At 41.8% G+C, this 21879-nt stretch overlaps 1 protein-coding gene across 1 annotated transcript in view; it reads left to right on the top strand.

Moving 5' to 3' along the window:
- LAPTM4B (lysosomal protein transmembrane 4 beta) overlaps positions 1 to 21879 on the top strand; it is a 59552-nt gene that overhangs the window by 20154 nt on the left and 17519 nt on the right. Inside the window, exons 3-6 of the mRNA XM_032699456.1 lie at positions 2787 to 2860; positions 3457 to 3579; positions 11485 to 11583; positions 19075 to 19170. Coding sequence (XP_032555347.1) covers positions 2787 to 2860; positions 3457 to 3579; positions 11485 to 11583; positions 19075 to 19170 — 392 coding nt within the window. The remainder of the gene's footprint in view (positions 1 to 2786; positions 2861 to 3456; positions 3580 to 11484; positions 11584 to 19074; positions 19171 to 21879) is intronic.

Raw genomic sequence — 21879 nt, 5'->3', positions numbered from 1 at the left:
CAAAAAAACCAATGAAGCCTTAAATGAGAAAGAACTAGCTTGAGCCAACTAGGACTTGGCATGGTGGAGCACAGCTAGGGAGACACTGCAGACAGGGAGCATGGGTGTATCAGACAAGCTTCAATGTCAAGTTCATCACAGTTTGCTAGGCTCTGGCTCTGAACCAGTTCTGCCGTGGTCACCGGCAAAGTGGAGCTTGTGACTGCTGCATCTGCTGCAAGTGACAATGACAGCAGCTTCCCCTTGGATGCAGATGGTTGGGATTAAGAGCAGACAGAATAAATACGTAAGCAGTGCCTCCAAGCTGATGGTCAGAATAAAAGTATTGATCCAAGAGACTCTTTTACAAGAGGTTAGGGGCTACAGGCAGCCATTTCCACTTCTTTTCTTTCATTACCTCAATTGTACCTGGTCTATTAAAAAAAAATTTGATTTCACAGGATGTATGTGGGCAGCCAGAGTAAATGGCCACACAGCTAGAAGTGTCTGAAGAAGCTGCGGTACCTTTTATTAGTAGAGGTTTATTTTGCATCTTACTCTTGAAGCCAGAATTCAGATCACCTCTAACAGGCACATCACAGCCTTTACAGCTCCTAAAAGGCTAGAAACTGGTCAAAGCAGTGGAGGTCAGACACCTGCACTGGATGTCTGGATTCTCTACACAATCTAAGAGGAGAAGGAGGTGCATCTGAAGAGCAGTTTGGGATGCACTGAGATGTCATTCCCTCCTGAATTATGAGCAGGGGGCCCAGCTGCCTCCCAATGGCCTTTCATAGCACCCACAAGCTGAGCTGCAGAAAGCCACTGTGAAGGAAGCAGTGAGCACCAGTGCTGAGTGCTTGCCTCTCTCCTGGATGAGACCTGCTTATTTGGACGATAAGACAAAGATTCAAGCATTTGCACTGTGAGTAAGGACAGGGCCTCATCAGACTTGAGACTACAGTGCTTCTCCAAGTATCAGAAAAGGACACTTTATCCACTAAATTTAATCCATTAAATTAGGAAGTACTCTGCAATAGGATGACTTCTGTGGCGTTTGAATCCCTATGCAATCACAAGGATGAAATTTGGGGGCAAAAGGAGAGAACAAGACTCCTGAAACCCATGACATATGCAGTGTCCTGGAAAAGAAGAGGCCTGGGTTCTGAAATCCTTAATCCTGCCATTGGTAGGTACAGTGCCCAAAGATCCTGTAGCCCAGAGAATATGAGCACCATCTGGAGATGTCCTCACCAGCCAGCAACAGTCTCTTCTTGCTCATTTTTCCACCAGCTTCACGAGTCTCAGGTTCTTCTCTGCGTCAAGGGCCAGCATAAATCTGGATCAGTGTCGTCAGAGCTCTGCACTAGGGCAAGGTTTGTTTTCCCTTAGGCATGGGAGGATCAAGGACTGGGTCCTTTGTTTTCTACATGGATGAACATACTGGTAGGCTGGAAATAATGACAATAAGATTTAGGGTCTGTCCTTCCTCTTCAGCTATGACCCGGGTGAACCTGTGCTGCTACCTGGTGGTGGTAGCTGAGACCTGTCCACAGCTACCAGGTCAGGACCTTTCAGGTACTTTGATGAAGGCTCCAAGGCACCTCTCCAGAACCTGATTTTGATGCAGTTGCAGGGAGTTGGAGGGAACTGGCCCATACTATGGGATGCTCCTTATCCTTGTGGTGGAGTTGGATGTTGTGGCAACTCTGTGTTGAAGTGAAGTAATCTTTACACTTAGAATGCCTCCGAAGTCAGGGTAGTGAACAGCCTAAACTCTGTCATGTATTTGTGTGTCTCAGGTCCACCAAGTGCCTCATCAAGGCAGGTAGTTTAAATGTACCTGGTGACAGCAATGTGAACAGCAGGTACCTCAGAGATACCAACAGAGGTACCAAGAAGTCATGCATGTCCTGTGTACTTCATGTCCTCTCTCCTCTTTGTGCACTGGCTTAGCCTTGGAAAGGTAGGCACAATGTGCCATTGCACTCCCAAACTCATTATAAAGTCAGGTTCAGAAATTCACTTCTGATAACCTGACAATGACCTGTAATGATATCGGGGGAAGTGCCTATGAAAAGACCAGGCATATGTAATTTTTTCCCCCTGGATCTCCTTCCAGCTGTCCATGGCTTAGGAACTTCTTAAATCTAAGGAAAAGTTAATTGAAAGCTGATCAGCAATGAAAGAAAAAGATAGGAGTCATGTAATTACTCCAACCAAAATCTTAAAAAGTATTTTCCGTCCTTTACTGCTTCACCTTCCCTTACAGTTACACATCTTCGTTAATAAATACACCTCTGTAGTATTCTTGGTTAAAATGAAAATTTTCAAGATGTAATTTCTGCTCTAAGATGCTTTTACCTGCCAGTTTTTCTCCTTTTCCAGAAGATAGATATGTGAGCAGTGGTATACAGCAGCTGTTGGTGCAGAAACAATCTGTAGTGCAGAAAAGCAGACATTCTCTGACTACAGATGTCATCATGACCAGCAAATAGTCTTCTTGCCAAGACTGCTCCTGAGTTTTGAAAATCCTCAGAAAAATTAGACCATTCATCTCCACAGCCTCATAGAGGCTGCAGTGGCTTGCACAGTATAAGGCTGCAGGCTTGCAGAAGCACAGTCTGTGCTTCTCCTGTTTAAGAGGTTCCCCTTGAAAGCTAGAGATTTCCTCCAGCAATGGCTGAATGATGCACCTGACCCCATCTCCAGCCATTTCTTACCCTGCCCTTTGCAAAAGGTAGATGACAAAATAACTGTACCAAGCTCTGAATTTACCTGCAATGATTTTGATGTCTCTTTTCCAGATATGTGCATTGCCACTGCAATTTCTCTTCTTATGATTCTCATCTGTGCAATGGCTACATATGGCGCATATAAGGTAATTATATTTGCTGAAGACATGAATCAAATGAACTACACAACTCCATAGAAAAAAAATTAATAAAAATTCTTTCTAACACTTGCTTCTTTAGTTGTTTAGCTGAAAACTGAGAGGGGGAAAAAAGGAGAAGTAGAAGAGACAGCAGAACTGATTGCTTAGATCAGTGGTACCCCAGGGCCCCCTGCTGCAGGCAGCAGAACTGCCCAGTTGTGTTGACTGTCTGCAGTTTCAAAGAAGCTCTGGGCAAATGGTGAATTCAGAGAACTGAATCTTGTACCTATCAAAGTTAAGGGAGTTTTTTCCCATTCACCTTCCAAGCTTGTGGTTTGTCCCAACATTAATCCTATTAACTAGGAGGGAAAAGTATCATGTGGTTTCTAAATATCCTAGTATAATGAGTTGTGGGAGTTGCACTGCAGTTCAGCAGCCAAACTGCCTTGGCCAGCCCTTTAGGCTGAATGTCATATTTCTTTTAGCTGATTTAATACTGCATAATGTCAAATATTCCTTAGATTTTAGTGTAGAAAAACATATATCCTTCTATTTTAACTTGTGGCTAATGAGTTTCTAATTTATTTCCTTTCCATTTTTAGCAACATGCAGCTTGGATCATCCCTTTCTTCTGTTATCAGATCTTTGACTTTGCTCTCAACACGTTGGTTGCCATCAGTGTACTCATCTATCCCAGCACAATTCAGGACTACCTCCATCAGCTGGTAAATCACTTGATGTTCACAAGCCTCTGGGGTTTTGGGGGGAAAAAAAACCTGTCTGTTTGTTCTGTATTTCTGACCTGTTAACTTCCCATGCAGTCCTTGAGAAATTCTCTCAGTCCTTGCCAATCTGAATTCAACATCTTTGCAAGGTTACATTGCTAGCTTACTACAATATTTGAGCAAAGTTCTAGAGTTTTGTAATGTCATGGAAGCTCTCAGCATCATTTCATTTAGAATGAGACTCATGTTACAAGATATAGATAATAGGTAATTGGTTTTGCATTCAGAGTTATTGTGTTCCTATCCAGTACCTTATTTTTGGTGCTATTTCAAGAATGTTTTGTTGCTCCTTTTAATTTATTTGGTAGCTTTAACACATTTCATTAGGCAAGAGTTTGATTGAGTGTATATTTGGTTTTGCTAGAAAATATTTCGGATTCTGTCTTAGGCCCCCTTCTTGCCATGGTCTGCTTTGACCAAACATCCATAGCCAATATTGCATAAGTGTATGAGATATGATTGCAACACCCTGAAGTAACGAGGAGACCACAGCCTCTGTCTCATCACAGAACCACGTGCTATGTCCAGCAGGGTTCATGTGGAGTTGCAGAGCTCTGGAGAAGCCAGTGCTGCAACTGTCTCTGAAAATCTGCCTTGAGAACCCAAATACAGATTAGCTTGGCTGTGAACTTTGTTGTGTGGATGGAAAGCTAGCTTGGCCAGTATAAATAACAGGTAATGAGAAACAGCAGGCAGATAAGTAGCCACACAAATCTTCAGGAAGAGGCAACGTGTCTGTTATCCTTCATCTTATTTAACACCTACCTGCATTCACAGCTGATGCTACATTTGAAGAGAAGCTGAGGAATAAATCAAAGGGTTCTCAGAAGTACGAGTGGAAAAGAGCAAATTGCGGTCATAGTTTAGTGAGTGATTAAGCTGGCATTGCCACTGCTGGAGCCCTCCTGCCCATCCTTTACCTAGTCCCTCACTGCTGCATCAGGGCCAGCCCTGCCCTTGTGGCAGCACAAGCATCTGTGTGGCTGCAGGAACTCTCCCCCACTTCCCAGAGCATGGGTCATAACCAGGTTTCACTCGGTCACTGTGCAAGACCGTGAGGGGGACAGGAGCAGGCTGGGAGCTGTGCACTTAAAAGCCTCTGCTCTTCTGCTGAAAATCTGGTGCTGCATCTAGAGCTGGCTCACTATAGAAGGGCAAAGAGCAGCTGATTCTCTGAAAGTGTCTGTTAAAACACCACTGTATTTCCTGCAGATAAAAAAATAACAGGCCTTTCTGTATCAGAAATAGAAGGAGCAGGCCTTGGAAGGGACTGGGTATGGTGCAGCAGAGCACCCTGTGATCTGTATTGCTGGTCTGGAGTGTTAAAATCTCTGGTTGCACACATCTTTGTCTTGCTGTTGTAAATCATTTTCTGTACTGATAATGAAATGCTGCAGGACTTCAGGACCGCTAAACTGTCAGTGCTCAAAAGGGCAAGGGGGATTTCCAGGATAATTATAGGCTGATTAGCCTGACATTGCTACCAAGCAGAATAATGACAGAAGGGCTGGGTCTGAGAGGAGAGTCAATTGATAAAGAATTAGACCAGAGGAAAATGATTAATGACTGCCAGCACAGTTTCATGGAAAATCAGTCCTGCAGGCAAACTCATTTTCCTTCGCTGACAAGATTACTGACTTCATCAATAAGGATAGGCAGGGACATAATGGAGATGTTTGACTTTGCAGCATGATGCTCAGAGCAACAGTGAAACACTAGATCAATAACAGATGTATCACATGGATTAGGAGAGGTTAGCTGGCAGACTGCAAGGGGTCGTGGTCAAGCCAGCCATCTGCCAGTGAGTTTCTATTTTGGGTAGAGGAAGGTCTCCAAGAATCAGCAGTAGATTTCATGCTCATCCCGACTTCCATTAATAATGTTAGTACCCAAAAGACCCTTCATAAAGGCTAATGTCAGCCTTGAGAGCTTCTGCAGGCTTATTGTCTAGAGGGATCAAGTTCTTTGGTGGGAGGTTGTGAGCAGGAGTCTCATCTGGCTGTTCTGTGTCATCCTCTGACAGACCCTACCCTGCATTGCCCAGAGTGGGCTCATCTCTGCATTTCCCAGCAGTACTTGTGGCTTTTCCCAGCATATTTTTCCAATAAACACTTCTAATAAAACACATGGCTGACACAGTGAGCTAGACTGACTGAGAGCCTGAGTTCAGCCATTAATGTGTGCCACATAGATAAATGCAAAGAAATGTAAAAGCATGAAGAATATAGATGACCATACAGTATGACAAGTGTGCCTGGGATGCAGTGACCCTGTAAGCAGCTTAGGGAACTAAGTGCCAAAACTACAGCCTCCAAGTTGTTTTGCTTTTTGCAAAAGTTGCTGTTGTGGTTTGTGAACAGAAAAAAAAGAGCAATTAATGGTAATGGAGAGGAGAGGAGACTTCCCTTCTCATCTGGTGACATAGATATTCTCTGTCTATTTATGGAGTCTGGTTGTGAAAAACAATGCTTAAAAGTCAGAGAACATACAGGAAAGTTCCTCAAAAAAACTATATAAAATCTGGATATATTGTAGTATCATGAGACAATGAGCTTTTCCTGCTTCATTTACTGAGAAAGGAGACCAAGACGTAGTGCCATTGGAGTTTTTATATGCAAAATAATGAGGTATTAAAAGGCTGTTTAAATTAGATGTGAGGCATAATGAGCAGCTAGCAGCTAAAAGCTAGTCCAAGTTAAATTCATTTAGAAAGAAGGATTAGTTTGTATTTTATCATTCATATTGGAGATTAGTGATGTGGAAAAACTACCAAAGACCTGTGATGAATTTTGTGCAGTTAATGTCACCCGTTCAACAAAGTTTTAAAGCTGTTATGCATCTGCTTTTAAGCTGATTACATCTCCTATGTCTTAACTGTGATCCTGAGCACAAATGACTCGACAGGAGCCCCTTGTACCCTTCCTTGGAAGGGCTACATCGGTTGGCAAAGGTTGTTACATTTGGTTCAGAGTAAATACACTCAGTCTGAGTGGGCAAAAACAAAGGGGAGAGGTGAAGATCCCATCCACTGTTACCAGATACTCAAACACACGATGGAACTAAATGCAAGCTTGTCAAATTTTCAGTAATAATGCTATCAGTGCAGTGCTAGTGCTGAGATACAGAACTTGTTTCCCTACCTTTGAATAATACCCATGGTGGATAGGTTTGTCATCTCAAACACTGTGTTTAGAGCAAGACCTGTGGTTAATACCCTTGACCTTGTAGGTGAGACCTGAGTCATCCAGTTGGGTGTAATCCTTCCTGGTGATTTATAAATAAGCCGTAGAGTCGTCTTGCCCCTTGCCCCCTTTGCAGTGGTCTGCCAGGATAGGCAGGAAGCAAGGGTTGTATTTCTTCCTGGCATTCTTACAGTTTCTGTTGCTCTAAAACTGCTTTGCATTTGGGGAATGATATTTTAGGGGGCACAACTCCATAAGGGAAATGAAAAATCCCAATCGTTCTTCAAATCCATTATTGAATATCTGGATGAAGGTGTGCATTAGGTAATGGAATACATTTGGCAGTCTCAGAGGAACATTTTTTCTTGCTCTAAAGGTGAAACCCCTGTGTCTTTAACTATTTCTACTTCCCTTCACTAGTATATGGGGTCATTATCTGTTTACTGTGGTTCACACCTGCCAGATTGCAGTCTGTCAGTGATGAGTTACAAGATACTGTGAAACCCTCCATGTGCTTTTAGCAGCACATAATCAATAAGCTGGGCAGAGCCCTAGCTGAAAATGTTGCAATTGTGTTCACAGGGTGTTTGGTAACATCAGCCTACACTGCCGCCTTCTTTCAGAGGAACAAGTGTCTTTGGAAACTTTTTGTTGCCTTTTGGTGTGCCACTGAATTTCCGTAGATAGCAAGAGCATCTCAGCATAAAGGGTCATGTAAAATAAGTAAATGTTACAAATCTTGCATTTTATGTGCTTTATGATGATTGTGTGATAAAAGTTTTGAAGAATTATGTTGGACATCTTGGTCATTATCATTGTCACTTGAAAACCAAAACCTTTCACATACAGCGAATCCAACATACGCAAAATAAAAATCATTTTGGTTCTTGGAGCAGTAGAGATCTAAAGCAGTTTGACCTAAAGCACATTTCTTTCCTTTAACCCCACTAAATCTTTGATATATGGGCTTTTTAAAGCCTTCAAATGAAACACTTCATCGTCTGTCATCTTATAACAGTATATGAAATGGATTGAAGCAGAGGTGCAGAACAGGCTAGCCTGCAACTGTGTTATGAAAACTTTTTTTTTTTTTTAATTAAAGTACAGGACTATGACAGTTCATCTAAACAAAATTTCAAATTATATTAAATAGCTTTACTGTGGGACTGCCTGCAATGCTGCTGCCTAACAATTCGTGTGGTATCAGTCATGCTTTTAAATCCTAGGGGAAACATCTAGAGAACATGAAAGAAATTAAACCTAAAGAAATTTTTCCTATAAACTAAAGCTTAAAAAAGAAATATCCTTTCTGACATTTTTAATGCCATTTTGTAATTCCAAGGAAGTAGTACTAACTTCATAGCAGAGCTTTACAAATTCTCCTGACACATTACTGTTTTCTTTCAATTTTGTAAGATCCTAATACTTGGAGGATTGCAACTTGGGACTAGAATCCACACCATATTTTAAACTGGATTTTTTTATGGTCCAGGAGGAAGGAAGACGTGAAAGGTTATGCAAGGAGGTTGAGGGAATGAAAAATGGCTTTAGCCTTTTTCATTTTATTCTTCTTGCACATTTGTACAATATCAATGCAGTAGAAATGTACTTTCTATGCAAGTTTTAGATTCTTTTTAAGTGTGTAATAGAACTTTGATATATATAAGCAGTAATTTTTTAAAATTAAAAGTGTATCAGGTATATTATTATGCACGCAGCCCTCTCCATGTCCACAACAAGGTTATAAATGACAATTTAGTTATGACTTTAGCAGGCCAGTTCAACACTACTATAAGTACATTTTGTTTGTATAGCAAATTTCATCATGTTGTGCTGCAAAATCACTCCTGTATTTCCAGTGACAGACTTGATTTTTCCCACCCAGACGTATTTCAGTCTCAGCTTCATCAAACCTTGCACAACATTTGACACTGATCTTTTTCTAGAAGTTGCAGCACTGAGCCCAGTATGTGAAACCTTTCTAGCAGCAGGATTTCAACTACTGGTCTCCCCACAGGACAGCAAACCCCCAGCAGAGGAGCAGAATTTCTTGTCCCCCCTCATGCACCTGTATCAGCGTTTAAGCTTATCACTGCAGTCAGTGGAGGGCAATGGGTCTTTGGTTTATCTGAACCGCTGTTGGTACAAGTTTTCCATGAGAATTAATAAGATTTTCGGAATGGCTGCTGCTCTGGAAAACCCCAAGGGCTGCCTTATGGCACCACTTCTAGGGTGATCCCTGAACCAAGTGAGCCTGGAGCCAATCAAGATGCTTCCTACCACCTTTCCTGCTTCTTTGCCAAAAGCTGCAGGTTTTATAAATTGGTTTTCCTTCAGCACTGAAGGGGTTTGTAGTTGTGAGTTAAAATCAGACTGCTCATAGACTGGTCCAACCCAGTTAACAAAGAAAGACAAAAGGGGGTTTCTTCCATTCTGACCCCTGGGCTATTCATAGAAGCCCTGAAAGCCTTGTCTCCCAAATGGAAAGCCTGGAAGCTCCAGGAGAGACCAGCTTCAGTTTTTACATCCTGCACCAAGATCTCCCAGGTGGGGAGATGGGTAGGGTGACTACCACATGGGCACAGCACCCACCACCTCACTGGGGCTTGCTTACACCTCGCATCTCTTCGGATAGAGACCCAGAAAGCTAAGCCTGAAGGGGACAAACTGCAGAATTTGTTCCTCATGTGCTGTCCTGGCTTTGCTGAATTACTGGGTTTTTTCATCTGAAACAATGACGCTGATACAAGGGAGTGCCAGGCATTGCTCAGCAGCATCTCTTTCTCCCACACTTGACCAGGGTTCATGGCTCTAGCAGATGTTCCTGCTTTTCAATGTAGTGGAAACTTTCTTCGTTGTTTTTCTGCCCTCCTCTTGGCCCCATGCAAATCCCATTTGAGTTGATGTCTGGAAACAGGCCAATAGATTATGACCAAGATGCCAGAAAGCAGTCATCCAGTCTTCAGGTGGTGACTGTTTCCCAAAAATCATTGTGTAGGAAGACCAAAGTCTTACTGGTAATTTTTTATTATATTCACAGACTAGTTTGACTAGTTTTTTAATGGTAGGTCAGTACTGAAAAAATCATTTGGGGGCAGTTTTACTGTAACTGTCCTTGACTGACTGGACTTTCTAGCTTTCTAACTTCCTTTCATGGCCTCCCTCTTCCAAGCAGGAGGGGAGGTTGGGGCATTGTTTTTTGGCATATACTCTTGCTTTCTTGGTCTCTGAGTGACTGCCTTCACTATATTTAGGATAACCTTCTGTGGGAAAAAAGAAGCAGCAACTTACTGAATTATAGCAAGCTGGTGTCCTACAAAAGCTAGTGTCCTCGACAAAGAAGATAATGTGATAAAAACTTCAGCCATGAAATTCAGTACAGGAACAGAAACATTGCTGTCAAGAAGCGGAAAATGTGCTTATGTAACGTTTATCTGCAAACTGTTACAGCTGCTGTTGATGTTAACCACTCTGAACAGCTCATGGAAGCGCTAAATAAAGAGCTATTCTCAGTAGCAGCTGTCCAAAAAAAAAAGATAATTTCCTGATGCACTGGGCTGAGTGCTGGCATAAGGGTTATTAAGGGGTTACTCTGGATTTACACCATCATTGCCAAGAATACAGTTATAGCTTGGTCTAGTTAATTGTCCTGACAAGGATGCAGAGCTGGCCTGGTTAAGTAATTAGACCTGTAAGGGAAAAGGGGGTTGTGTGTGGAAGGAACTATTGCATTCAGTTATAATGAGCTACTGTTGCAGTGGAGCTATCTATTGTGGAGAAACTCTGTCTGTGAACAATGGTTTATTCTAACTGAAACGGGAACTTGTGCCTTGCAGTATTTCAAAACTGTTTGGAACATTAATTTTAAAGGGGGCATTTTCTTTAAGCAATAAATACAGTAAAACATTTTTATAGGCTGTTTTTCAGCCAGGGATCCTAAAGTGTTTCACAACCGTAAATCAGTAGAGCGTGTGCTAAACAAGAAGACTAATTTTGTCACCTCCATTTCATGTATAAGGTAGCAGAAGGACCTGGAGCACATTTCAATTTGAAGTCATGATGTGGCTCCCCTGGAGGACCCATGCCTCCATGGGACATGCACTCAGATAGCAGTATTAACAAGTACTCCTGGAGAAGTAGTCCAAATTTAGCCAAAATAAAATGGAAAAGAATAGACTCAATGTGTTTTGAAATGTCTTCAAATATTTAGGTGAAAGGATTATGCTGTCCAGTTTTTCCTGCTTTGACTTTGTGGAAGGAGCTGCCATTGGTCTTTGCCAACCAGTGCCATTATAATGGTTACTCAGTAAGTACAGGACTTGCCTGCTGTTTCCCAAGATGGCAGGTTTCCTGCTGCAAAGCTCCCAGTCCTTTGCTTGTTTGTGTCAGATGCAAACCCAGTGAGCGCTGAGGAGAAGAGAGCCCACACCACATCCAAAGCAAAAAGCAAATCCCTCAGACCTCCAGGGAACCTTTGACAGCCAAGTCTTTACAACACCTGTTCCAGCCAAACTTATTGAAACTGGTTGTTGGTGCAGAGCTCCCGATTTAGTAGATCATAGAAAACTTTGTAAGTTGTTAATTATAGAGTACACTAATTGAATGGCTCTTAAATGACTCGTGAGATTAACTCACAGTGTTTTGCTTATTTTTGCTTATGCAGCCCAACAATTTTCCCTACAAGGAAGAGATTATGTCTGTGAACCCTACGTGTCTGGTTGTGATTATCCTCCTTTTCATAAGTATCATTTTGGCTTTTAAGGTAAGTGCATTAATGTGTACAAAGTCTAATTCTGGTCATGGGTAGAATGTCCCTTGCTGGGAGGTCTGTCTTTAGAAACATCCAGGGACCTACAGCCCAGGCAGCCTGACAGGTATACAAAACAGTGATAGACATCATGGAAGAAAAGCAGAAAATCTTATACAAGAACATACAGGCCACAATAGGGAAGTGTGATGCTTGTAGGAGGAACTCAAGACTTGTGAATCCTTTGAAGGAGTGGGTCATCCAGTGGACAAGGGAGAACCTGTTGATACAGGCTTCTTGGTTTTTCAAAAGGTGTTTGGCAGAATCTCTCATCAAAGGTTTTAAAAAGCACCCTTAGATATGGAGGGAGAAGAGAAAAGGTCATCTCACAGACTGTAGCTAGAAAATAGAGAATAAGGATAAATTATCAATCTTTCCAACATTGAGACCCATGCCACTTGGTACATTCATTAAAGATCTGGGAAGGGGAAGGAAATCTAACAACAACATTGTTTTTGCAATGTCATTCAAAATAGAGAAAACAATCATCCAAGAAATCTTTGCAGAAGGATCTCATGGCATGGAGTGACTACATAATGAAATGGCAGAGAAACTCAGGGGTGTCAAATTCTAAGTAGTGGGCACAGAGGAAGCACACTCTTGTTTCATAGACACTACAGTAGAGTCTGAAGTAAGCATGACCACCTGAAAAAGGAGTCTTGTAGCAGTAATAGATAGACCTGTGAAAGTATTAGCTTACTGCTTATTTCTGGTCAAACAAGTAAATCAAATGCTAAGAGTATTAAGAAAGGAATAGAAAACCCAAAAATATAAATTGTATAATTTCTTTGCCGGTTTTGATGCCTACCACCTCTGGAAGCAAGTATTCCCTTCTGGTGCCCTATCTCAGAAAATATTTTGTAGAGCAGGTAAATAGTTCCAAGGAATCCCTCCTGGGAGGAACAACGTAAAGAACTGTCAGACCAGGCAACAGAAGGGCACAGGGAGTGAGGATTTAGTTGCTGTTAGCAAACCTTGGGTGAGAGGGCTGGAGGTGGCAGGTACCAGGAGAAGGGGAGATGTAGCATCACTCAGTGGAGCTGGAAAGGGCCCATGTGAAACCACCATGCCCGGGCTCATGGTCCGGCGAGGTCGGCCCCCTCTGGCTGTGTGGGTCAGAAGTCCCAAAGGAGCTCAGAATAACTTCAGACAAATCAATGTAGAAAAAGCAACCACCTGTGGCTCCAAGTTAGTGCCCCGAGCCTTGGACCTCTTGTAAAGCATGCCTGTGTGTTTGCCCTCTTCTTGCACCCTTCTGCAAGTTTCTCATGGCACAGTGCTGCCATTCTTGTATTTCTCTTATAGGATTTTATTTCAGAATAGTCTTGCTCTTTCTCTGCAGAACAATTAAGTATCAAATTAGAGAAATTCCAAAAAGTCACAATGACACCAGGGATGTTGGTTCCAGACAACACATTTGACAACATGAACAGGGGAAGTTATTGTGGCAAAAGAAATAGATAAGGTTATTGAAGCTACTTCAAAATTGGGGGAAAAAACCAACAGATAGGGTATATTAAGGTGCTCTTGGAAGTGATACTCACTTTTCTTCTGTGATTTAGCAATACAGTTTAGTCTTCTGGCCTTACATGTTCACAGCCATACGTTGATTTTATTTACGTATTTAAGAAATACATAATTAAAAGTTTATTACATTAAGCTTATAAAAAAAGAGGCAACTAAAATTGGCATGGAAAAAATATTTACTACAGAGAAAAGACACGTAAGAAATTAATTGTGCAAAAGTCTCATTTGGTTTTATAGTGGCTAACACGTGTTTTTTCCAAGAGTATATGTGGCTCATATAATGCTCATTCTAGCAACATATTATCATATAAATTAGTCACAAAAAATATGACTCACACAGAAACACATGCTAAATTCCAGTTAGCATTTTCATTTGAATTTTTTATGTTTCCAGGAGAGCTGTTATGCAGATTTATGGAATCTGCTCCATGAAAAGAAAGCTGGACACACACAGATGCTTCACAGTTTATCACTGATAGACTTAGCAGATGGTACCACGTTTATGTACTGAAACTGAAAAGGTACTCTGCATAAAAAATATGCCTGAGCTCCCTCTCCCTCTGAGTTCAACTAGAAACAGGGAGAGGACCTAGGAAAAGCTGCAGTAGGGAAAGCTGCATTCAGCTGGTGGGAAATATGAACCAGAATCACATAATTCCTCAGAAACATTTGGCATTATGACTCTTTTGTTTTTGGTGAAGCTACATGCACAGGAAAACTTTACTGAGCAGAAGGCAAGATTATGCAGTGTTAGATATTAGGTTTGTGTTTTGCAGTCATGAGATTGTGAAAAGGCAAGGGGACAAGAGACAGTGGTAAGAAAGTGAGCCAGCTAACCACATACAAGCATTTATCTTTTTAGTGCTTAGGATTTACTTGGATCTGAAGCAATTAATGGATATTTCAGGCAGTTTCACATGGAATCCTTTTCAGAGTAGACCAAAATGTGTTATTCCATTCACCATCTTTGTCTAGAAACTGAACCAGAGTTGCATGCCACAAAACATAGGTGTTTGCTATTTGGCCAAGGAAGGACATCCAGCAGCACAAATGTATTTTATGTATGTACACAGGACTTCAAATGGCACATAGCCAACACGGTGGCTTTTGAATCACGCCCTCCTCTGCAGCTGGTTTGGAGAACATGGCCTCGGTTTCCTCTGGCCAGCCCCAGCTGCTGAGACAGAATGGTTGAGATTTCAATCTCCCCACCATGGGGAAGCCTCCCAGGCCCAAATGAGCTCAGGTGAGCACAGAATAAACAACCAGAATAAACCTTTCCCCCAGGCTTCCTTGAGCACTCTGCAGCTTCAGAGTATGGCCTCTTCTTTTGTTCTCTGGCCTTTCTCTTTCTGAAAAGTAGGTAGGAAGAGGTAGTTGCCAGTGGGGCAGCCAAAAGGTATTCTAGTTCAGTGAGACAGGCTGGTCTTCAGCAAACTCAGTATTAACCCTGGTCTCCAGAATATATGCCTGTAAGATACACATACAAGGTGTTGAGCCTGGAGATGAGACCACTCTGCATGTCCTGGTGTCCTCAGCAGACAGGAAAGGTTATATGGAATGAAGTTCTGTGCTCTCTCTGAGAGATCTGGTATCTCGGCCCAGGGGGATGTCTTCTGGCAGGGGGAACCCTGACCCACAACACATCGCCCTGGTGTCTGCTACCTTCCTGTGTTCATGGGACCCTGAACACAGCCCCAACAGCCAAGCTCTGATCCACACTCCCGGGAACAGCCAACAAGGAGCCATGAGGTTGCTATCTGTTCCAAAAAAGCCTAGGATTGGTCCCAGCACTAGGATTGCTGGTGGCAGGGTAGTTATGGGAGAAGCATTTCTAAAGTAGGGGTCATTTGCTTTAAATTGTATAAACCCAGTATGTGTGACTGTTAGGGGACAGGTGATGTACTAGCCCCTGTAAGGTGCCATTTCATGTGTTGCAGGCCAATGGTTTGGTTTGGTGTCATTAATTCTTTCCAATTACAGCACTTCTTTGCTGTTCTAAGCAGTGGTTCTTGCACAGGTTTTTTATACTCACAAGATACACATTCTAGTGTGCTGAGAAGATGAATTTAATTCCAATTTCATCAGCACAGCAACCCATTGTTTCTCCTTCTCTAGTACCAACATGGGAAATACATGTGGTCAACTAGTCTGCCATTAGCATCCCTCTGAAATCTTCATATAAATTTCATTTTGTGTATAAATCTTTATCTCATTTTCACCAGTTACTGAAGCCCATCCCAGCTCTGTAAATAGAAAATTCAAAGCAGCTGTGGAATAAAATGGGATGCAGTGCAGGCATCTCCTAACCCGAGGGACCTGTGTCAGGTCTGTGGCATTCACCCTGCACTTGCTGCCAGTGAGGAGGCTGCCCAGAGGGCTTTTGTGACCCAGATCAGCACAGACTTTTCCGTCTGTGTTACAAGAAACAGCACAATATAGCAACCTCTTAATTTCCACAGAGATGATGGTCAGTCAGCTGGTCCAGTGTGTGTCTGATGAGCAGAAGCCTGCAGTACATTACTGTTGTTGTGCTGCTTAACAAGTGTGTGTGCAATTGCAACAGCAAGAGGCAGGGTTACAAAGTTTTGTGGGCTTCAGTTCCATAGGGGCTCAAGTAATTTTATACCATGCAAAGGGGAAGACTGAAAGCTGGTAGAAGTAGGTGCAGTGCCTCTTCCCACGTTCAGCCCTTCTTGTGCACCTATCCTTTCACGTGGTGGCTACTTGGGGCTGCCTCCCCAAAAGGTGTCTGTCAGCAGCCTGTGCTGAAGTACCACTAAGGGTGGATTAGGCTGAGGGATTTAAGGCCTTTTATGCAGGGCCAATTTCAAATGTGAACATTGGTCTCCTGAGGTAAAAATCAATATATTTATATACTGAGTGGCCAGCCATGCATTTAAAGCAGTATTTGAAACCCTAGCCAGGTTTTTCAGGAGAGAAAATTGGTAATTGAATGAGGAATCCCATTTAACAGTGCAGCAGCATTGGTAGAAAACAATTACTAGGAACAAGTTTAAGTAAGGTTAGAGGTTGAAGAAAACAGGTTTCCATGACTCACGATTCACAGGCCAGCAGCACATGTCCAAAGCACTTGGAAAAGGACATGCTCTGAACTGCTGCCACTCTCAACCATATGTGGGTCAGTGTCTCGTGGCCAATTACTTGGTGTATGCTAGCTGATGACCTCTTTAATTCAAAGGCTGAAACAAACCTCACCCACTGAGAAACAGCCCATGCATATAGGAGCAGGGCTGATTAGAGCTAGGGTTTGGAGCTGGGAGAGCTGTAGGGGTTAATTGTGGGGTTAAATGTGTTTTATTCACCGCACGTAATAGAATGGGAGCATTCAAAAATGAATCTCCCACTAGCTTCTCCCAGATAGGATTGTATTATCTGAAACAGGGCTTCCTCAATTTGGATTTTGACAGGAGGATAGAAATAGGTTTGCAAATAGGTAGGCTTAATATAAAGGGTTTCTTATAAAGAGAGGTTGTGTCCCCACAGAAGTGTACTATATTCAGACTGTTCTGTATTGGCTCTTATATCATTCTCAGCCTATAGTATCTGAGCACTGAAAGCTACTGAACTATTTATTACCACTTATAATTAACAATGACATTTTACTTAAATCTGGAAAAGATCTAGTTCTTCATGTATGTGGCTTTACTTGTTTCAGTAGTTTGGGGCAGGTTTGCATAGCCCACAGCTCGGGCTGTAGAGCCTGTCTAATATTCCCTTGGGACTTAGCTCACTCCAGAAGCCTTTTGCTCCCCCAGTTTGGTGGTCAAAAGTATTGTCAAAGTCTGCAACGCCTCCAAGTCATCCAGGGTCTGTAAGATGTTGTAAAAAAAGAGGTAGCAAATTTACCAGATTTTAGCCAGCTCCACCCTGGTGGAAAAAACTCTTCCTGATCTGCAAGCAAGCCATCAGTGAGTCATGTGGCATCCTGAAAAACACAGCTCATGTGTGTCAGTTGTGGATATGGAGGAAGCACAGGGCTCAAAGGGATAAGAGGCTTTTGGAAGGTCATCAGCGCAAGTTGAGTCACAAAATTATGACTCACTCAGTGAGAGACACATGCAAATGGAGTCAACACGGGCAGTTTAATTTGAACATGCTAGTTTGGTGAAAGAATTGCTGTGCAGAACCTACTAAGTGAAAATACAAGTTAAGTTAGGCACTATCAAAACACATAGTTCTCCTTATCACTGTCGTGTAATCACATGGGAAGCACAAAGCTCCAGAGGAAACTGCTTAGTCCCACCAGCCTTGTTACTAGCATGCTGCGGATCTGACTCCTGCCCCTGCACGCCTTTCTGCCTTCTGTCTTCCTTCCAGTCACTTTGCTCATCTCTGCTGCCCAAACTGGACCATTTCATGCTGGTGAAGGAGATGATGGATGTGAGCACTTTGCCCAACCAGTTAAAAAAAAAAGGTGGAGACAACAGCAGCCCTACCCAGAGCATAGTGAGCTCCAAGAACAAAAGCAGTGAAGTTGTGTGATCTCGCAGTAGGTTTATTGCTACAATAACAGGTTTTTTTGCTTTACACTGAAAAAAATATTTATAATAATGTTTAAAATGTCAGAAATCATTTCAGATGTCAATGAAAACTTTTACATGGGCAATTTTCTCTAGTCAGGCAAGAATAGCAAGGCTCCAGACCATTCCAGTCACATGGAATACATAGATTTAATGTCAGATTAAGTGAAACAGAGTATTGAAATAATGCAGGTGATATACAGTATAATCACACAGTCAATGTCCAGGCTTGCTACTCACAGGACAAGGAAGCTTTCCTGTAATTTCATGATTCTTCAGTCCCCTGCATGCTTGAGCTCTTTTTGCTGGGGTTTGCTTCCACTTTCTAAAGCTACTAAACCCCAGTTGATGATATTTAAACATTCTTACTGTGGATTAATCAAAAAATGGTTTATGTTTACTTTTTGTTACTGTCCCTGAGACATTCTATGTCTGTAGCACCTTCTTTTTTTGGTCACAGTCTAACCCGTGCCTTCATTATATGTTGTAAAACTCACCTCTGCAAATGTGCAGTATCCCATGCGCAGTAACGAGGTGTCTGACTGAACTCATCCCTCTCTGTATCTCTATAGAGAGGTCTAAAAAAGAAAGTCAGCATATGTCACTTGCTCATTTAGGTAAAATGGAGGTTATATACACAAAATTATGTTACTTTAGCCATATTCAGGCACAAATAAACTGTTTCTTTTCAAAACATAGTCTGTATTAAGTATGCTGTAATATTAAACATCTGGAATAGTAGGTGTCATTCAGATAGGTCTAGATTGCAGTATATCTGCCTAGATGGAGTGGCTTGTAGTGCAACACAAGTATCCACAATCACAGACCCATATAATCACAGAATGGTTTGGATTGGAAGGGAACTTTTAGTTTTTCTAGTCCAACTCCCCCTTGTCATGAACAGAGACCACCTCATCCAACCTGACCTTGAACAGTTCCAGGGATGGAGCATCCACAGTTTCTCTGGGCAAGCTGTTCCAGTGTCTCACCAGTCTCACTGTAAAAACTTTCTTCCTTATGTCCTATCTAAATCTATCCTCTTTCACATTGCCTCTTGTCCTGTCACTATAGGCCTTGGTAAAATGACTTTCCTCATCTTTCTTACAAGCTCCTTTTATATATTGAAAGGCCATAGTAAGGTCTCCCCAGTGTCTTCTCTTCTCAAGACTGAAGAAGTCCAATTCTATCAGTATAAGGAACGGTGTTGAATTACTCAAGAGCCCCTCCACACTCTCATAGTTACTGCAACCAGAAAAGTGACTGTCCTATGCTTCTACCAAGCTGATATTTATATTTGTAAAGAATGGAAATGCTTTAAGAGAAGAAGTCTATGGTTTATTTTCTGCACAGAATAATAAATCCCTTTTCTTTGCAGGGTTACTTGATAAGCTGTGTGTGGAACTGCTACCGATACATTAATGGCAGAAACAACTCAGATGTGTTGGTGTACATTACCACCAACGACACTGCGGTAAGGATGTTACATCACAAACATCTGTCTAGTGTTATGCATTTAATGGCCTTATTTTTTATTAATTTCTGACTCTTTCGTTAAGCACCTTCATTCCTTTAAGAGTTCTCGTCTATTGGTGATGTTTGGACTTGAGATTCAACAGACTGGTGTGAAATGGTTGCAAATCACATCTATTGTTAAAACACCAAGTTTATTTTATGCACATAATCTGTTAAAGAATCTGTGTTAATTATAAACTACAGTTTATCTTATGGCCCCAGGAACAACCCTCAAGTCTGATCTCTCCAGCTATGTGATGATCTGGACAGTGGGGGGAATGATTAGGATTCAAGGATGCCATGGTCTGCACCTGCTGTGAAACTTGGATTTATCTGTAGAAACTGTGATTTAGGATGCTCAACAGCTGGTGTAGTGCTTTACAAACTCACAGAGAGGAGCTAAAAGGCAACAAAAGTTCAGTGATTTATTTCCCAGCACATGATGGGGTTTGTTTGGTGAGGAGACAAAACGAAACAAAGATTGATGGGAGAGAAATTAATAAAGAGATTTTAATCTCAAAGAATGGAAGGTATCAGTTCACTTTACAGTAGTTTAATGCTGACGTTCCTATGTGCAGGACATGACTGGTAAGCAATGTCTTGCTTTTTGCAGAAGGCACTGAGGGAATACAGGAAGAAGAGTCTCTAGAAAAGAGCCAGTTCTGTTTGCAGTGGTATCACCATGGAGCCACTCAGCTCCACCCAAGCTACACTCTGACGGCACTGTGCCAGATCAGTCCCCGGGGTGACTCCACTGGCTTGTGGAAAAAGGGTCTTTACATCACTTACATAACAGAATGAGAGCAGCATGAACTTGATCCTTTGGATCATCTGGGTGAAATCTCAGGATTGCCTTCCTCAGGTTTTTCTGTTTGTGGGTGGTCTCCACAAACTAATATTAGACCATCAACTGTAAACCATTGGAATGAGTGATTCCTGTGCAGCTGCAAGGACTTAGAAAACTATCACTGCTTTTACATGAAAGTTGTAACTCCTGCATAGTTATTTGTCTTCAATACCTGAAGCTTTAAGAAAAATGTAAGAAGTTTTACAGACCATGATCAGAGCTTGCAACGAGGACATTTAAGTATAAAAATACGGTTTATTGAAAGCTAAGATGTATTTTACTTTCTTTACTGGAATCTACTTTGAGTAAAACAAGGAGTTTTATGTGCAATAATTTTGATAGCTCTTTATTTCAGCCTGTGAGTAGTTGTAACTCAGCTTCAAACATTGTTCACTCTACAACCCACAGAACTGGCAGGCTCCATAGTGGGAGAGTGTCTGCTGGATTATCTGGGAAACTACACTTACTTTTTAAAAGTTACATTAAAACCATCTGCTTCACTGCTGCCTTTATAAAGCAAAAGACTGGTTTTTAGACATGCCTGGTTACCAAGACTCTCTCATTACTTTTGTATTTAGTAATTACCAAAGTGCTCTGAGCTGCCTCCTCATCTTTAAAGCACTTGTGAGGAAAGGAAGCCCTTTTATCCTTTTCACAGATGACATATTGTTGCACTGAGTGTTTAATTTAATTTTGCTTATCTGGATCTTACAAGACAGCTACATGGATGCAGGTTCTGAGAAAGGCTGTGCATTCCTATTTAGTGCCTTGACCATTGGAGTCCTCTTCCTTCCCCAATATTTACATCTCCTTAATTTGAAAAAGGTCAGAATCCGTTGCTTTCAGGTATGATGCATCTTTCTCAGTTCAATCAGATGATATTAGATCAGGTCCTGTAGAAAGAGCTGTTTGGGAATTTATCAGCTAACCAAGAATATCACCCAAAAACTCTCGTTTGTGAGTACAGAAAGACTCAGGAGCAATGCTGCTGGGAAGTTTCCCAGGTCCAGCCAGGGAGGTGGGAGGAGAGTCATTAACAGCCTGGGTTTTGAATTATTTATTGGGGGTGGAGACAAGCTTTATTCAAATGCGTCTGACTCCTTCTTTCTAGTCAGAATGAGCTCCTTCATCCCTAGGTGACGCAGTCTGTGTCCATCTCTTGCACATCCTTCCCTGACAAGCTCCATGGACACGCACCGGCACAGTGCACTTAGTGACATATGGAGGAGCTGATGTGCTCCTGAGCAGCCTCTTTCTTTCTTCTGCTCTTTGCTGAGCTTCAGCGAGGAACAACAGTATGTAGGGATAATCTTTGTCCTTCTCCACTGTGAATCAGAAGATTTTCTTCCCTTCCTTCACCCCCTAAAATCACAGACTCAACAAGATTAATTTTTTTGTCTACATTGAGAAACAGCAACAAAAACCTTTCTTCACGTGACTGTAAAAAAGCAAGTTCAATACAATTGGATAAAAAATGGTTTCAAAATGAAGAGTGGAAGAATAAGACTTTGAAAGTTGAGTGCCAAGAACCTTTGAGAGTTTAGGACTCGTGAAGAAACCTTATGAAAATTTGAAATGCTGTGATAGGTCACTTCTGTCTGTTGAAATGTATAATATTCCGCCAACACTGAAGTCTCCTTCTGTATTAAAATGATGGGGTTTTAATTTTTATGAATTCTGGGAAACTTCTTTCAGCAGAGCTTCTTCATGCCAACGTGCCTTTGAATCATAAACTACAGGTTTCTTTAAAAATGTGAGTCTTCTTCGAAATAAGTATGTTATTTGTAGAATCAAACCTGCTAACTGAATTCCAACAGGTCA

This window comes from Chiroxiphia lanceolata, chromosome 1, assembly GCF_009829145.1.
Source record: "Chiroxiphia lanceolata isolate bChiLan1 chromosome 1, bChiLan1.pri, whole genome shotgun sequence".
NCBI lineage: Eukaryota > Metazoa > Chordata > Aves > Passeriformes > Pipridae > Chiroxiphia > Chiroxiphia lanceolata.
Note: the sequence above shows the minus strand (reverse complement) of the source record. Positions and strands in the feature narration are given on the sequence as shown.